The 17,118-nt window shown below is 36.7% G+C and overlaps 1 protein-coding gene across 1 annotated transcript in view; it reads left to right on the top strand.

Moving 5' to 3' along the window:
* The window catches only part of grid1b (glutamate receptor, ionotropic, delta 1b), a 414,521-nt gene that overhangs the window by 341,103 nt on the left and 56,300 nt on the right, over nt 1-17,118 (top strand). Inside the window, 4 exon segments of the mRNA XM_065242651.2 lie at nt 908-961; nt 7,712-7,885; nt 10,101-10,262; nt 13,189-13,308. Coding sequence (XP_065098723.1) covers nt 908-961; nt 7,712-7,885; nt 10,101-10,262; nt 13,189-13,308 — 510 coding nt within the window.

Consider the following 17,118-nt stretch of genomic DNA (forward strand, 5'->3'; position numbering starts at 1 on the left):
TTGTATGGCTGCGTTAAAAAATTCTCATACAAGTAACAATTAAAATATTTTCATAAGTTTGTTGTGTGGCTGTATTACGTTTATTTTATGTAAATAATAATTAAAATGTTTTCATAAGAAACCTTAATGTAAATGAACTTGATTTGTAAGAGTACTTTGGGGTTGGACCTTGCTTGCGTTTCTTGGGTCCGATTTCAAAGCCCCCAAACCCTTTCAGCGGTGAGGGTGGACGCAGCGATGTCCTCTGCTGGCGTCAGGTCCTGAGGCAGATCCACCTCCCGTTGCACGGCGTGCCCGATTTATGCTGGCAAGCTTGGTATTTACAAGAACGTCGGTCTCCTCGGCTGTGAACCGCTCCTGGCGTGCACCTGGTAAATCCGTCATAATAATAGCAACCCGCCATGGAACTTGCTCCCTTGCGTTTAAAGGGAATGTTGGATAGCGTTCTGATTGGTTTATTTGACGTTACGCCCAAACCACACCTATGAATAATGAACCTACTTCAGACCAACCCCTTATTGATTTGCGCCCGGCGCAAGAGTTATTTCTCACGCCGGGAAAATAGCAACAGCGCCCAAGATCCGCCCACAAACTCACTTGCGCGTTGAGCTTCGCACTTGCGTTTCAGATAGTTAAAATAGGGCCCAGGATGTATGATGTCATATGACGGTGTAGTAGTGGTTCACTTTATACTCTGTTTCAAGGGGTAGGTGTAATGGAATAAAATAAAATTAGAATTGGGCCTAAGAGTCAAGCAGTGTTGTTCATGTCCTGCCAGCAGATCTGTGTGCTTTTCTACCGAGTTCTCACCCAATGCTGTTACAAGTAATCTCTTTAATGCCAGACAGTTTGTTCAACTCTTTCACAATCAGCTTACATTGTTTATTCTCTGTTCATCTCTCTTTAGGCAGTGGAGACTAACCTGGCCTCCAAAGACAGTCACTGGGTGTTTGTAAACGAGGTAAGTCAGATTTATTAAATCTTTTTCACCTCCCCCTGTCCTTCTGTCTGCCTTAATTTTTCATTAAGTGTAACTGCAGTAACAGTTTAATGCAGTTCACTTTCATAAGCCCTATTCAAATGGTAATTGTTTCTCATGTGGATGTCTGTAAAAATATATTTGGATGCCTCCTCCACAATAAAACTTGTGTGTGAGGGTGGAGTTAATTTCACATGGGATGTGTGAGTTTTTAACTAAATAATTAAAACACCTAGAAATGTTTGATTATTGACACATTATTACATGATTGTTCACATGACCTATACTTGGTTTATAATTATATACATTTAAAAATATTTTTGCACGTGTTGCTTTTTTAAACGTTTTTGTGATTTTCTTCTCTTTATTTATATCAGCTCCCACTCCCAGTAGTCGAATGATGATGAAGCTTTGTTCTTATATATGCAGTACTTCTCATCATAACAGTTATGAAGGGTTCAATGTTTTAAATGCAAGCCAAGAAAGATGCTTAACTGGTGCAAAATAAACAAGTGCGTGACCATACACTTTTCAGCGGTCTAAAATGATGTGCTGATGACTTTTGCATGGATCCCCTTTTATAAACTCAGAGATTTGAATTTGGAAATTAAATTAACACACAACATTGTTTTTTGTTAAAAAAACAGCACACAGCAAAATCACCATTGTTGGTGATATCACCAGACCTTGTGGTAACCATATACACCAGCAGTGTACTTTTAACACTGGTGATTTTGCTGTGTAGGTAATTCGGCATAGCATCACCATAAGAAATTATAAGAAAAAAAAATAATTTACCGTATTTTTTGTTTACAACATATATTGTTTATATATTTTCCAATAATTCATGATATACCTTACAATTATTTTCTTGGATAATTATATTTCGAGCTATAAACAGAAGTTATACATGTATCTTCACATCTGATTGAAGGTTAATTACATTTGCAAAAACTTCTTCTTCAAGTTAATCATATTTTTAAGCCTGGTAAAGTAATAACTTTTTAAAGTCAGTTACATAAAAAGGTGCATCTGTGTAATTTGAATTGGAAACGTCATGTGAATTGCAATTTGGTTAACTACTACTTAGTCAAACTAGTTTTTAAGTAACTATGCAATTATTCTGAGTTTATGCAGCTGACACCAGAATTCAAAGCTGATATACTGTAAATGAGATGTAAAAGAGAATAATCAGCCGGTATTATCCTAAACTTAGAGATATGGCTGTCAGAAGCATAGCCTTGTGGGCAGCACATTAACATTGAGGCACAGCAGCACCTCAGGCAGCACAAGTTCAAATCCTGGCTAAAGGTGCTTTCCTGCCTGTTCCTGTCTCTCATCCTATGGTTATGTTCTTTAAAGATGAAAAACAAACAAAGAAACAAGACAAAAAGAGATCTCCAATGTTTCACATTTTGGTCTCGCTTCTCTCAGGACTTTCTCATGACTTAGTAAAATTTATTGGGAGAAACATCTGAGACACTGTTGATACTATAATAAGAGATAAATGAAAATCTCATCAAAGTCTTTTGAGCTTTGTAAAACCAACCACTGAGCATTTCTCCTATGGGTTCAGCTAGCTCAGCAAAGGCCAGACACAGTGTTTCAAACAATGCCTAAGTAATGGGGTGTTCATAATATAAGGATACTACAATTAACTATAACTATAACGAGAACTATTTTGGCATTACCACCAGACAATAACTTAATGCTAATTTGCTCACAAGACGCAGTACTCACACAAATCATTTACCTTTAATAGCATTAACTAATATTGCATATTTACTTTAATAAAAACGCTTGTGATTGTTCACGTGTCATTAAATATGCTGTTCTTGATGCATTTACACAGCAGGTATAACCAGCAGATGTCCTCAACACGCCGGGTTTGTGTGACTCAGTCTAAACAATTAATCTAGTAGTTTGTGTAATCTAATATTTTACCTTTTTCAATAGTCAATATAGTAGAATACATATATTCACAGCAATTGCATCAGCGCTGGATACCTGTGTTATGTTATAGACCCTTAGCAATGAGCTTCTCCACAATGTAATCTGTCATTATAAATGTGCATGCATTTGAAGTACAAATATTTGATTGGCTGTCAATGGTTATCATTCATCAGTTGGAAAAAAATCGCTCAGAAAGTGATCCTAACAACATAATTCATTGTATCTTTATCATTATACACTGTAGTTGTGGTCTCGTCTGAACTCTATTCTCTAATATAAAATAATTTTTTAAAACTATATTTTTTATAGTTATCGTTATTGTTTTAATGTGAACGACACCACAGCACACGGTCTGTTTTTGCAGACAACCCTTCTCGCATTTCTCATGGATCCATTATACCCACTACCAAACATCCTTAATCATATATGATGCATATTAAAAGCAAATGACACAAGGGCAGATGGCATGCGAACGATCAAATGTGAATGAATTTTCCTCGGGTAACTCAATCTGTGAGAGGCTTTCTTCATAAAAGCATCTGAACACCAAGCTCTCGTTTGGGTAATCTATGAAATATGATGCTTGACTGTTAAACAAGCTCTGACGCATCACACACTGCGGTTAAATATCCCTTCCTGTTTACTAAATCATACATAGATGTGTGTTGACTCCATGAATGTCATGCAAAAGAAGATGAGATTTGAAAAGACACGTGGTAATGACATTGCATGTCTTTGCTGCTGACTCTTCCGCTGAGACTGTCTGGATTTTTTTTTAATGGTGTAACTCAATGTACATTTTTTTGCATATGAATTGCAAAATTCTGCAACAAATTGATAAACACATGATGACATTATAACCTATACAGTATATTCAGTTACCACAATTACAGTTGCATTACATAAACAGTATAGTGTGCAGAGATATCTAGTAATGTGGTGCGTGAACAACAACCTGTCTTGAATATCAACAACAATACAAAGGACCTCCATAGCAGCTTTTATAGGCCAGGGATCAACAAAGAGGCCGCCCTAAAGGCACTCACCATGCACAACTTAGCTAGATGTTAAAATTGCTTTCAAAAAATAGTTTTTTGAAAACAGCACATGGAGTGCTATTGCTTCAGTGAATAGTTAAATAAAATATTTCACACAATACAGGTATGTGCATGGTCGTCAGAACCATTATATGTGAGTGGGACAAGAACGAGGGGCAACCTTCCGATCTCTCTGATGAAGCCAATACAAAAGTGACTCAAAGGAATAGTTCGGCCAAAAATGATATTAAACCCATGATTTACTCACGCCCACGCTGTCCGAGTTGCATATGTTAATCGTTTTTCAGACAAACACATTTTCGGATAATTTAGAAAATGTTTTAGATCTTTCAGCTGATTAAATGTAATGTTATGGGGTCCACGACCTTCAAGTCCAAAAAAAGTGCATCCATCCTTCACGAATTAAATCCAAACGGCTCCAGGATAATAAACATAGGTCTTCTGAGGGTAATCCGCGCGGTGTTGTTGTAGAAATATCCATATTTAAAACTTTATTAACGAAAATAACTACCTTCCGGTAGCGCTGCCATCTTAGACTCCTCTGTATTCATTAGAGAGTATTAGCGTAGTGTAGGCACTTTTCTTAGTGACGTATGACAAATTCGGAGGGCGGGGGCACAGAGCAGCAGCAGAGTAGCCTCCGTAAGCTCTCATCCTGAATGCGGACGCGACTAAGATGGCGGCGCTACCGGAAGGTATTTATTTTCGTTAAAAAAAATTTAATATGGATATTTCTACAACAACACCACGCGGATTACCCTCAGAAGACCTTTATTTATTATCCTGGAGCCGTTTGGATTTAATTTGTGAAGGATGGACGCACTTTTTTTGGACTTGAAGGTCGTGGACTATGGGTGGACCCCGTAACATTACATTTAATCAACTGAAAGATCTAAAACATTTTCTAAAATATTCGAAAATGTGTTTGTCTGAAAAACGATGGACATATGCAACTCGGACAGCTTGGGGGTGAGTAAATCATGGGTTTAATATCATTTTTGGCCGAACTATCCCTTTAATCTGCAATTTATTGACTGGCCACTTGAGGCTGGCTCCAAAAGGAAGCCAATTCCAATAGACCACCATGTTAAAAAAATGCCCAACTTTAGAGAAAATAATAGAAAATAATATGTTTACAGCCTGGTACAAAAAGTGTTTTTGGTCTGTATAGCTAATTTTGCCCTTCATGACAACTGTGAAGGGGGTGAATTTGAGCCCATTTGTCTGTTCACTTGTCAGAGCGCCGTCAGTCACTAGAGGAATGCACTAATTAATTAAACTTGTTCTGCATTTTAGCTACAAGCGACAAGCTGCATTTCCTCAGTCTCATGTTATTACAAACCTGTATAACTGTCTATGTTCTGATGAACATGATGAAAGATATTTTTAGAAATGTTTGTAACCAAACGATCATGAGCTTCACTCATTTCCATAGTAGGAAAAAACTATGAAAACCTCTGTGCTCGTCATCTTCTAATCTGGACAGAAACCAAATACATTTCTTTTTAGCAACATACTGTGGCATACTGTGCAAACATGCACATGCACCTTATCACTTTATTTAGCGTTCATGTGTTTCGAATTTATCAACTGGAATGACTTCTAAATGAATATTGACTAGAGAGCCGCTATACTATTTTACAGTAGACGATTCAACAGGTTTATCGAAAATAATCAGTTCGTTCACGAATCAGAGTTGGTAAATGTTTTTCCACTGACAAATAAAATAGTTCAAAAAGGAAAAGTGGTAGATCAGAGCGACAGCAATTTCTCCTCCCCGCTTGGAGCATTACGATCGATCCTGTTCCACTTCACACTGGAGTTTCTGCAGTTCATTTGCTCCACAGAAACTCTGCTCTGAGCCATTCTGGTACAAGAGGTAGCCATGCTCAGACATTAAAAAGCTTCACTGTCTCCATACAAATTTTAAAGGGCAAATGACAGTATCTTCACTATTGTGTCATTTCAATCAGTTGTAGTCAGTCATGTCTCACCTCCTGTATGTCACAGTCCACTATACAGCAGGGTCAGCTCTCCCCACAGGTGCTTCAAACAGCATCAGTGAGAACCCATCGGTGTACTGAAAACACTAGTAGGCTTTTAGTGAGAACATACAGTAGATCCTTTAAACCAGTAGTCCCATGGAGAACATGAGGACATGCATTTAATTGGGAAAAAGATGTCTAGTTTTACATGGATCATGCGTGTCTTTCTGCCGCAGAATGTACAAGTACGCAGAAATACACATTTTCAATTATCTCATGTCAGTTTCTCTCCATTTTTTATTAACCTGCAAAGGTCTCTGCACAATAAATAATATCTGAACAGCATCTTTCTGATGAATATTCCAGTAACAAAGCTGTTTAGCCTAATTTATTTACAATGTATCTGCCATTGTATCTTTGCAAGTTAAATGTAAAGAGCGGAATAGAGAAAACAATAGCATAAGGGCTCATGGGAAATTAAATGGACAGACAATTATATTTTACATTCTGGGACTATTTTATTGCAAATACACTGATGCAATTCAATTATGTCTTTATTTTTTCATGCTGATAATGGTGCATTACATTTTGTTGGAATGCTATTTCTATTGTATATGCTTTTAAATGCCTTTTTGTCATGTGTATGCACTCTGCATAAAAAATAGCATTTTAAAAATACAGTGTGCACATTATGTACTATTCATGTAATCTTTTTTGGTCTTCCTACATTCAAGTAGACAGGACTTGATTTCAAATAACTGAAATATCCAGCCCAGTCTCATGAAAGTTCGTGATATAGTCACGTAAATTTTTGATTCTTTTTTCGTAAAAGTGTCACGAACTTCCGTGTGTTTTGATGACTGTGTCACGAATTTCTATTTACGTGTCATTGTCACGTATTGGTTACTCAACTGTTTTGTCCTATTTTCTTATCATTGTCGCTTCGGTTTAGGGTTAGATTTACATAAAATAACATCCTTACCCAAACCCAACTCTTACCCTAATGCCAGGCGACAATGGTTTAAAAATCTGGAAAAAAAAACAGAAAAAAATTATAAAACAATACTTAAAGTGACATCTTTACGCAAACACCAAACCCTAAACCGAAGCGGCAATGGTTTGAAAATAGGACAAAGTTAAGTAACCAATTCGTGACAATGACACGTAAACAGAAATTTGTGATATAGTACTGTCTCGAAAAAACGCGGAAAATCGTGACACTATCACAAAAAAGAATAAAAAAAATGACGTGACTATATCATGAAATTTCGTGAGACTGGGTATGAAAATTCTGTCTGGAGTCGTTGCAAATATGGCCGCCAAGTGCAGAGACTTTAGTTTAGTTTGGGTCAAAAAGTTCACCAAAAAGTATTTTTCCCATAATATAATGTCATCCTCCAGGTACATTAGTTAAAAAAATAATATTCTGGTTTTTGCCTCCTAACTATGAAAGAAGATCATTCCCAGCAAGCAATAGCCATTTCAATGTCTAGGTTTACTTTTACAGTAAACCTAGTATAGTATACCGGTAGTACACCAAATATAGTCCAGCTATGAGTAACCCACTGCTAGTCTAAATAACCATGAATTTGGTTGCATTTTTGTCAAAAATAACTTGTGAGACGTATTAGATTGCATCATGCAAGTAAAGTCAACGATGACAAGGTGATTGGTGTCATTAATTTATTTTAAAGTCACTGTTAATTCATAGCCATCTGTATTGTGTTTTATTGTAGGAGATCAGTGATAGTGAGATTATGGAGCTGGCCCACAATTCCTTGGGCAGGATGACCGTTGTCAGGCAGATCTTTCCATTGTGGAGAGACAGCGGTGTGAGCTGTATGAGAAACAATCACCGCATCTCATCCTTGCTCTGTGACCCTCAGGAAGGATACCTGCAGTCGCTGGAGGTCAGTAACCATAGCAACAGCTTTATCACATGTTCATCATAAGGTTGCTGAGATTATACAGATGCTGGTGTCAAGCACAAACCCTACATTTAGCAAAACAACTGGGTATACTGTAAACATAACTGTTAAAATAGCTGTCATAGTTTTTTATTTATTTAATGTTTTTATTTTTGTTTAACATCAGAATCCCAACCTAAATATTTTGCTTCTATTTAAGACTAATGTGACTTCCACATTTCTGCCTTGAACCCGTCTGAACACATAGTTTCATAGAATTGAACAGATGGTGGAGGTTTGTGCCACACACCCTCTGGGGGTTTTTGTCCTCAATAATTCATGAAAACGTGGGTTCAGTGTTCTTTGATGTTTAATCACCTTGACAAGCCAACCACTGGTTCACGGTGATGACGAGCCTGTCAGCTTTCTGTCTGCAAATCTGCCGTGTCAACATAAGTCTCCACCTTTGTGTGCCTTTCTCTGTCACTCAAGAAACCTGTGTCCACAGAAGTCGTCCGCCCAGGTATCGTTAATACCACCAATATGGCTCAATTGATGGTCAGTTCCAGTAAAGTGTGACAAATGTCTTCCTGTATGAACCTGTCAGCTCTACTACTGTGGAAGTCGTTCAGTGAACCGGGGGTCGTCATTTGTACAAAGGACAGGTGCTATGTTTTATACATCAAGTGAAACGGTGACTGATTGACATCTAGCAGCTTGTCACTCAGCAGATGTCATTCATTCCATACTTGGGTGAAAAACGGGCTTGGAGATTGATTTGCATCAGAAGGGTCATTGACATTGATGCACAGTCAGTAGATAATGTCCCTGAAGTCAATATCTGCTACCTCACACCACATAACTTGAATGTCTATATTTTTGATTTTGGTTGTGTCTTTTTTCTAAGAAAATTGATCATTTTAGAAAAATACAGGGCTTCCCATTCTGAGTAACATTTTCTTTGAATTGTTTTTTGAATCAAGAAGGGAACAAATTGCATTGCTAAATAAATGCATTTTTATATAATTTGAGATATAATTATGCCTTCAGAGAGGTGGTGGAGATGACACTTGAAAGGCCCAGATGAATTGTTTAAAGTTTCTTCAAAGACATTTTTTAGGATTACCTTGACACTTCCAAAAAGTAATTTTGCTTTGTGAAGGATGATTATCTTTTCATTTCAAATGGGTCACAAAAGAAATTTTAAAATCAATATATTCAAAGCGGCACGTTGTCATGTAACAATGGGGAGAAATATGCTGTAACTCTGCTCCAGTTATCCGCAGACATTTGTCCTCCAAGTGTGGTTATGACTGTCTTTACCAAACACGCCCTGGGTTTTACAGTTTCAGATTTTGTCTTTGTAAAACATTGGTGTGTGGGGATTGTTATCTGTCTTGTCAGGTTGGAGAAATGTGTTGATATCAATGTGTGTGTTTGTGGCCTCATGTGGTCCATATTTAAAGAACTGTGTTGTGCTTACCCTTGTGGCCACCAGATATACAGGATATGCAGTACTTTACTATTTTTTTCTTAAGGCAACTCAATAAAACCTCTTTTTTAATATAAAACAAACATTCTGTTAATAAATTGTGTGTATACACTATCAGATAAAACCGTCAAAATAAGTTTCCTTTGAAAAGGTCCTAATATGTACCATATAGGTACAGATGTGTATACAATTGAAATACTAATACTGTATGTACCTTTGAGGTACAAATATGCATTTTTAACATTTGAGATTTGAGATTTATTTATTTATCCTTTCGGAAACTTGTTCTGCACCATAAAGCATGCCTGATACATCTATACATAATGACAATTAGACAAATAACAGAACAAACACAAAACAACATATACAAAAGAGTTCCCCTCGCCCCAACAATATATATGCATATATATGCAAGAATATGCATTTATCTCCCTTTTTTGTTTGGACAGTGTAGGATTCATAGTGTTAGTGAAAAGCCATATTACAAGTTTGTACAGTATTTAACGTTTATCCATTTAGCAGACTTACTGTATCCAAATTTACATCCAGACTTATGTTGCTTAAATTTAAAGCAAACATTTTAGCCTAGAACAAACTTGTACATACATATTTAACAGAATCTATTCATCTATTTTTCACTTTATTTTTGTAGTTTTTGAATATGCATTTAAATAAAATAAAGTTTTATGAAAAACTGTAAAAGTTTTTGTTTTCTTTTTATTACAGGTCTCCAATCTGTACCTTTATGACAGTGTACTGATGTTGGCCAATGCATTCTACAGAAAACTAGAGGACAGAAAATGGCACAGCATGGCCAGCCTCAACTGCATCAGAAAGTCAACCAAACCCTGGAACGGAGGATGGTCCATGCTAGAGACAATCCAAAAGGTTTTTTAAGTCTATTTCATATTTGGCCAACAAAACAACAACTGACAATACACACACATGCACACACAGTGCCCTCCATAAGTATTGGGACAGTAAAGACAAAATTGCTTTGTGAATATGAGGCAACGTTTTATTAACATTATTAACATTTTACATTTTATTGACACAAAATTGCTTTACCAGAAATGAACAACAAACCAAATACAAGACTCAGACTGCAAAAGCAATGGTATTAAACTGAAAAGTATCAAACTGATACTACACATTCTCTGTTTTTATGTATGAACAAATAATGCATTATATATATATGTGTGTGTGTATATATATATATATATATATATATATATATATATATATATATATATATATATATATATTAGGGTTGTAAAAATTAACATGTTAATAAAGCATTAACGCAAATTTATTGTAACGGCACTAATTTTATTAACGTGCCATTAACGCAACGTGCAATTGCTGTTTGACCCTTGGTCTACTCTAGCCCATAGATGAATAAATTGGGACGCAGCCTAAGACAGTAAATGTGACCCGTGCTGTCTAAACAAGTCCGAGGTTTCCTAAAAATAAGAACATTAAGCTCTCGTCTAGTGAATCCAATGCTCTAACTGGTTGTTGAGCATCTAAATGATCTTTATTTGTATATTTTCCGAGAGGTGTACCGTCCTAAATGCCTAATCTAATACACAAAGGATGCGCCTCCATCCACATGCGCATCTTACATTTTGGTTCTGGTTTAAAAACATGCAGGAATTAGAGAGTGCAGCATTTGCTTGAAGTTAAAATAATTATTAAGAGAGATAAAATTCAGGATCCGATAAATGTTAAGAGAGTTATTAAGAGCGACAAGACTTGAAAATGATCTTCCTCATATTTACTGACACATCTGAAGCTTGTGCATTCAAACACGCGAGTGCGAGACACCGATGTATAGACATCTACACAGAATTACTGTTTTAAAAATATCTGTTTTGACAAGAATTCATGCAGATAGAATCTGTTATGTCTTAAGTGAATGTTTGGTTACTTTTGTGGAAAAATATCTGATGTGTAACTGTGATGTGTGGGGGAGGACAGAACACAATAGCAGACAGCTCTTGAACAAAAAGACTTTTATTACTTTTATAAAAGAAACACCCTCGAGGGGGCAAACAATGACAATAATCCAAATAATATAACATAACGTGACACTTGCAGGGCAGGACGAACCGAGACAGAAACACACACACACACACACACACACACACACACACACACACACACACACACACATACATACACACATTCTGGTTTCCATGTTTTGTGGGGACCATTTCATAGATCTAATGGTATTTATACCATACAAACTGTATATTCTATTCCCTTCCCCTAACCCAAACCCTAACCCCAACCATCACAGAAACCTTTATTGTACCTTAGATTTTCCATAAACAACATTCGGCTTGATTTATAAGCTTGTTTCCTCATGAGGACCTCAAAATGTCCCCACAAGGTCACAAAAATACTGGTAATCCTATCTTTATGGGGACAATTGTTCATTACAAAGTGATAATTACCAGGTACACACACACACACACACACACACACACACACACACACACACACACACACACACACACACACACACACACACACACACACACACACACACATATGTTGAACATATATTGATATTGTTTTTGACTTGTTGACTCTGTCAACTTCAAATAGGTGTAGTTCTGTCATGTTTTGTCAGATTGCAACATATCATGCACTGCTTTGAAGTTTTTTAATAAAGAATGTCAAAATATAAATGACACATTTTTGGAAATTTGCTCATTCCGACTCAATTTGCCTGCACGGGTCACAATATATATATATTTATATATATGTATATATATATGTATATATATTATATGGCTTTTTGTAATGCAAGTTGCTTCCATCTCAATTGCTTCTGCCCTCCCATCTTACTCCTGCTTTGCCCTTAAACACAAACACAGTCGCCGATTTGAGATCTCTGTTGGTCGTCTTCACTCAGAGCTCTCTAAGGGTCCGCTAAAAGCGGCATGCTTGCCATATCAGTTGATGTTCTATCATGACGAGTCAATGTCTCTGAGCTCTCAGGGGCAACAGGCGGTCTACTGTGTTCTTCAATTTCATGCTCTTTTAACATTATATGAGCCAAAAAGAAAAAAACGACACCGAGCCCCTAATCGGCCCCGTGAGGGACAGGCCTCAGATAGATTTATCTCTGAAACTTCAGCTGGCCCTCTAACATCAAACCATCGGCCATTCATGATAATTGAAGCGTGAATTGCATGTGGGCATCTTTTCAAATGTTGAGATACCCACGATGCTCTAAATTAAACATCAAAAGCTTACATGAAATCGTCTGGAGAATAAAGACTGGCACCCTTTCATAAATAAAAATAAAAGTCATTCTTATTTAACAAATAACATACTGTATAAGCCAGTAACAGATATTTGAAGTGTCTACTTTTCATGCTAGGTTAATTTTATGCCAGAGAGTAATCTATCAAACACATCGAACATGTAATCACAATACAGGAGGTAGTAAAAATAGCAATAATGTACACTGTCAAAAAAAGCAGCCCATAGCTTTCACTGCTTTGGTACTCTTTCAAAAAGTACACGTTTGCTTCTAAAGAGTTCATATTAGTACCTCAAAGAAAAACATTGATACCAAATGTATACACCTTTTTAAAGGGTACTGCCCTAGTGACAGATTGGGACCATTTTTTGGACAGTGAAAATTTAGCATTTAATCTTTGTTTATAAAGTAATGGGGCACCAACTTGTTCAACATTCACAGACACAGCCAGCATACCAGCTACAGCATATTACTGTTTGTTTGTTTTTATTGTTTCGCTTTATTGTTTAGCGATTGAAAAACATCTGTTCCTCACAGGGCCAAATCACCGGGCTAACCGGAATTATGGACTTCATGGATAATGGATCAAATTCCCACGTTCAGTTTGAGATTCTGGGAACCAGCTTCAGCGAGACGTTTGGCAAAGACATAAAGCGGGTGAGTAAAATCACTTTGGCTTCCATTACTCGGACCTGGTGTAAACGCTGTCTTTCACCATTATTTTTATATTACTTTTTCATTACCACTCACCTTAGGTAAAATGAAAACACAAATCGAGTTCCCTGCGATTCCTCTTAGATGACTCAGAGGGCAAGTAATCTGGTTGGTTGAATAGCTCGCCATTGAGAACAACTTGATTTGACTGCGTAGATAGTGTACCCAGTCCGCTATTTGACTGCTCACCTCAGTGTCAGGCGGCCGAGAGGCATGAGTAAACAGCAATGAGAAGTCACAGCTCTGCGGGCCTGACCAGCCAGACCAAATGTGCTGTAATTCAACCTGTACGACATGCAGATATTGCACCGTGTCAACATTTACTCCCGAACGCAAGAAAAAAACCCGCCGGCTGTTCAATGTTATTGTCTACCCTTACATGGTTTGCTTTGTCCATGTTTTGGAAATGTATCCATATATCGACTACAGACAGCTTGCCGCCTTTTGGGATTAGCCATTTTTCGGGCTTTGTTTTTGTAGCCGTAAACCGTTTGGTCCATCCATCATTTAAAAGAAAGGAGTAATATAAATTACAGGAGAGGAAACTATCTGCTGGTAATGAAGATTTAATCACCCTGCATCCCAGCCTGAATTATGAACCCACTGTATCACATTATGGCCATTAGGATCCACAGTGGCATGGCCATTTACTCCCTGCCCGCACGCACCCAAGCCCCGGCTCCCCTTCATACAAAGCACATTTATTAGCTGTAATGAAAGGCAAGGACGGCTAATGGTACGTCAAGTGTACTCAGTGCTGTTGTTGTTCATTATTAGAGTGCCAGCTTCAGTCTCCTAACCAGTGCCACCCAAGAAGAGATTAATTTAGCCAACTGCATTTTCACCCTACTATGGAGACAAATAAGTGAGCCGTGCTGTTAATTTGACATATGTCATGGTTTGAAGACAGAGGCAAATACATTCTCTGGTTAAATGAGAAAACCTTTGGAGGTGAAAGCGGGACGGAAAGTTCCATCTGAGTCTCGAGTGGTCTCTTAAGTGACGACTCAGTGAGCTGTGTTTGCTTTCGTCTCATCTCAGTTTTTAGTCTGTCACTAGAAATGGCATTTCTCTGACTGCTGTTTTCTTGAAGCACATTAGCTCCTTAACAAAATCTGGACAGCTGTCTATCTGCACCACATTGTGTCCAATGAAAGGGCTGTAGAACAAAGTAGAAGAACCACAGCTGCTTGGTTCCTTAAATAACCTTTAACATCCACAAAATCTTTCTGTTTAACAAAAGGTGGACTATAAAAAGGTAATAAAGCTTTGACTGAATGGTCATTTGGGGAAGCAAAAATGGTTCTTCTAAAGTATTTGAAGAGTTTGGTTCCAAAACGCAATAAATCCATTTTGACAAATTTCGGTAAAAACGTGTTTTCTATACCAAGAAAGTGACAAGATGAAAACCACTATTTTCTGTTACAAACTTTCACATAGCATCTTTAGGTTATAAAAACATAAAAAAATCAAATCCATAACTTGATTTTCAAAGATTTACTATAAAAACGGATTATTTTTTCCACAAAATGCAATAAATCCATGACAAGTTTTTATTAAAAATTCAATAAATCTATTGAATCAATCGCCTATATAAATGTGCATTCATCTTTGCCATGTTATATTCATTTAGTTGACTAGTTGTACACACTAATTAAAAATATAAACATTAATGTCATTAATCAAAACACTTACTTTGTGATATTAAGAATTGCTGCGGTTATACTTGACGTCGTGGCTTAACGTTTTTCACAGCGATCAGCTGTAAAATGTTTTGGTCCTGCTCGATTTTCGTTGACTTAAATAGTAAAATTATGGAAAGTTTTTCATAAGATCCCCTGGGGTCAATGTGTTATCATGACAGAAACTTGATGCTGTCGGCCCGGGCAAACAAGCACCCGTCTCCCGAGTGCCTCTTACGTAAATTATTAGATGTTGATGGGGTACGTTTCTTTCTCGTCACAGAAAACCATCACAGGTTTATCAATGCTATTAAAGTATTATTTTGTTTTTGTTTGTTTGGTGATCACGAAGTACATAGTGGATGAGGAAAACTTGGACTCTGTGTACTCAACGCGCCGCCATTGTTTGTTTACATTGCGTGGAATGGTGCGCTGTAATCTGTGGAGTGGATTTATGGCATTCTGTAGAAAAGGGGGAGTGGCGTTTATTGCATTTTGGGAAAAAAGGGAGAAAAGATGACAGAATAACACGGCGGATATTGGATTTTGCGTAAAATTGATATAATACTGATTCTGGCAGTAACTCATTTTTTTCAAAAATGGCGTTTATTGCGTTTTGGAACCGAACTCTTCATTTCATTATTGTGAAGAACAACCATTTATCTGCTTTTCCACATTAGTCAAGCTTGCATCAGCTGATAGTCAACTGTCCCTGTTGTGTACCAATACTGTTACCACACCTATCACAGTGCTTCATTTCGCATAAAGTTTTGCCCCAGTATAGATCCATACCACTAACACAAATGGTATGCAATATTATTGTAATAAATATAATTTTGTCAATGTGGTCATCACTGAAAAGTAATCAATCTGTGAGCAAGTTAGTTAAGTGTCCATATTGCAGAGGTGGTTTTAACAAATTGCTTTTAAAGCGTGAGGCTTTTTTCGATTCACACACTAGACAGGATTAAACAAAATTTCGACATTCGCCCATTCCTTTGAATGTTCTTGGTATAAGATTTATTATTTGTTTATTTTTGTATATAATTCTTCTGCGCATGCAGTTATTACATTTTGTGAAATACTTGCATCTTGTATGGGTTCATAACATTTGTTTTTCTCCTCATTAACACTTATGTGTTCTTGGGGACGTTTTCATCCATTTCTTGAGTCTACATTTGGCCACAACTTTCCCTGTGTTATAGCAAATGGAATGATTTTTGGTGACAAATCTTATATTGACGTATTGTGAGAAAAAGCATTGAAATTTATCAAAAACTCAGATTTTTTTATTTTTTATTTATTTTTTTCATAAATCTGTTAATCACCCTCAGTACTGATTGTAACTACCAAACGTTTACAAAAATTCCATGAATTTAATTCTTTATTTGCCAAGTTCATAAGTGGTGTCACTCATTTAGGGAAGAAAATCACACAAAATGACAAATTTTCAATATAAAAAGTGATTGTGGACTGGATTTTTTAAGTAAAAACGTTGGCTTTGATGCATTTTTAGTTTTTGTGAAGCATCAGATTAGATTTTTTTCTCCTTCATTTACAGTTTGTGGCTGTTTTTGCCCTATTGACTTTTTTGCAAAGTAATTACATCATATAATCATGCATTCTTGATTGTGGGTGGTTTTTCCTTTTGCTAAGAGGTAAAATGTGTCATTTTACTGTTGATTACCATTATGTGGCACCATTAAACCTTTAGTAGGCCTGTGCAAAACAAAGCTTCATTTCTGGCTTGTACATTGAGTTATATAGAGTTTAACAGCATATTAGAGAGTGTGTATGTGTGTGCGTGCGTGTGTGTCTAGCTGCCTGGGTCTGCTATAAATATGGCCATTGAGTGAACTTGTTTTACATGGACTTTCCATTTTGGTTACAATGCAGTAAAACTTTATATGTAGACAGGAAGCCAGCACACTAGGTTTAAAAAAATAAAGTTGTTCTTTATCTCTTTCCCACATACAACACAATTACATGCAACAGCATCCTCATTTACTTTACCATGTACTCCTAAATGTAACAACAAGAGCAGAAAAAAATACAATGCGATCATTATTAC

Source organism: Paramisgurnus dabryanus, chromosome 1, assembly GCF_030506205.2.
Source record: "Paramisgurnus dabryanus chromosome 1, PD_genome_1.1, whole genome shotgun sequence".
In the NCBI taxonomy this organism is placed as follows: domain Eukaryota; kingdom Metazoa; phylum Chordata; class Actinopteri; order Cypriniformes; family Cobitidae; genus Paramisgurnus; species Paramisgurnus dabryanus.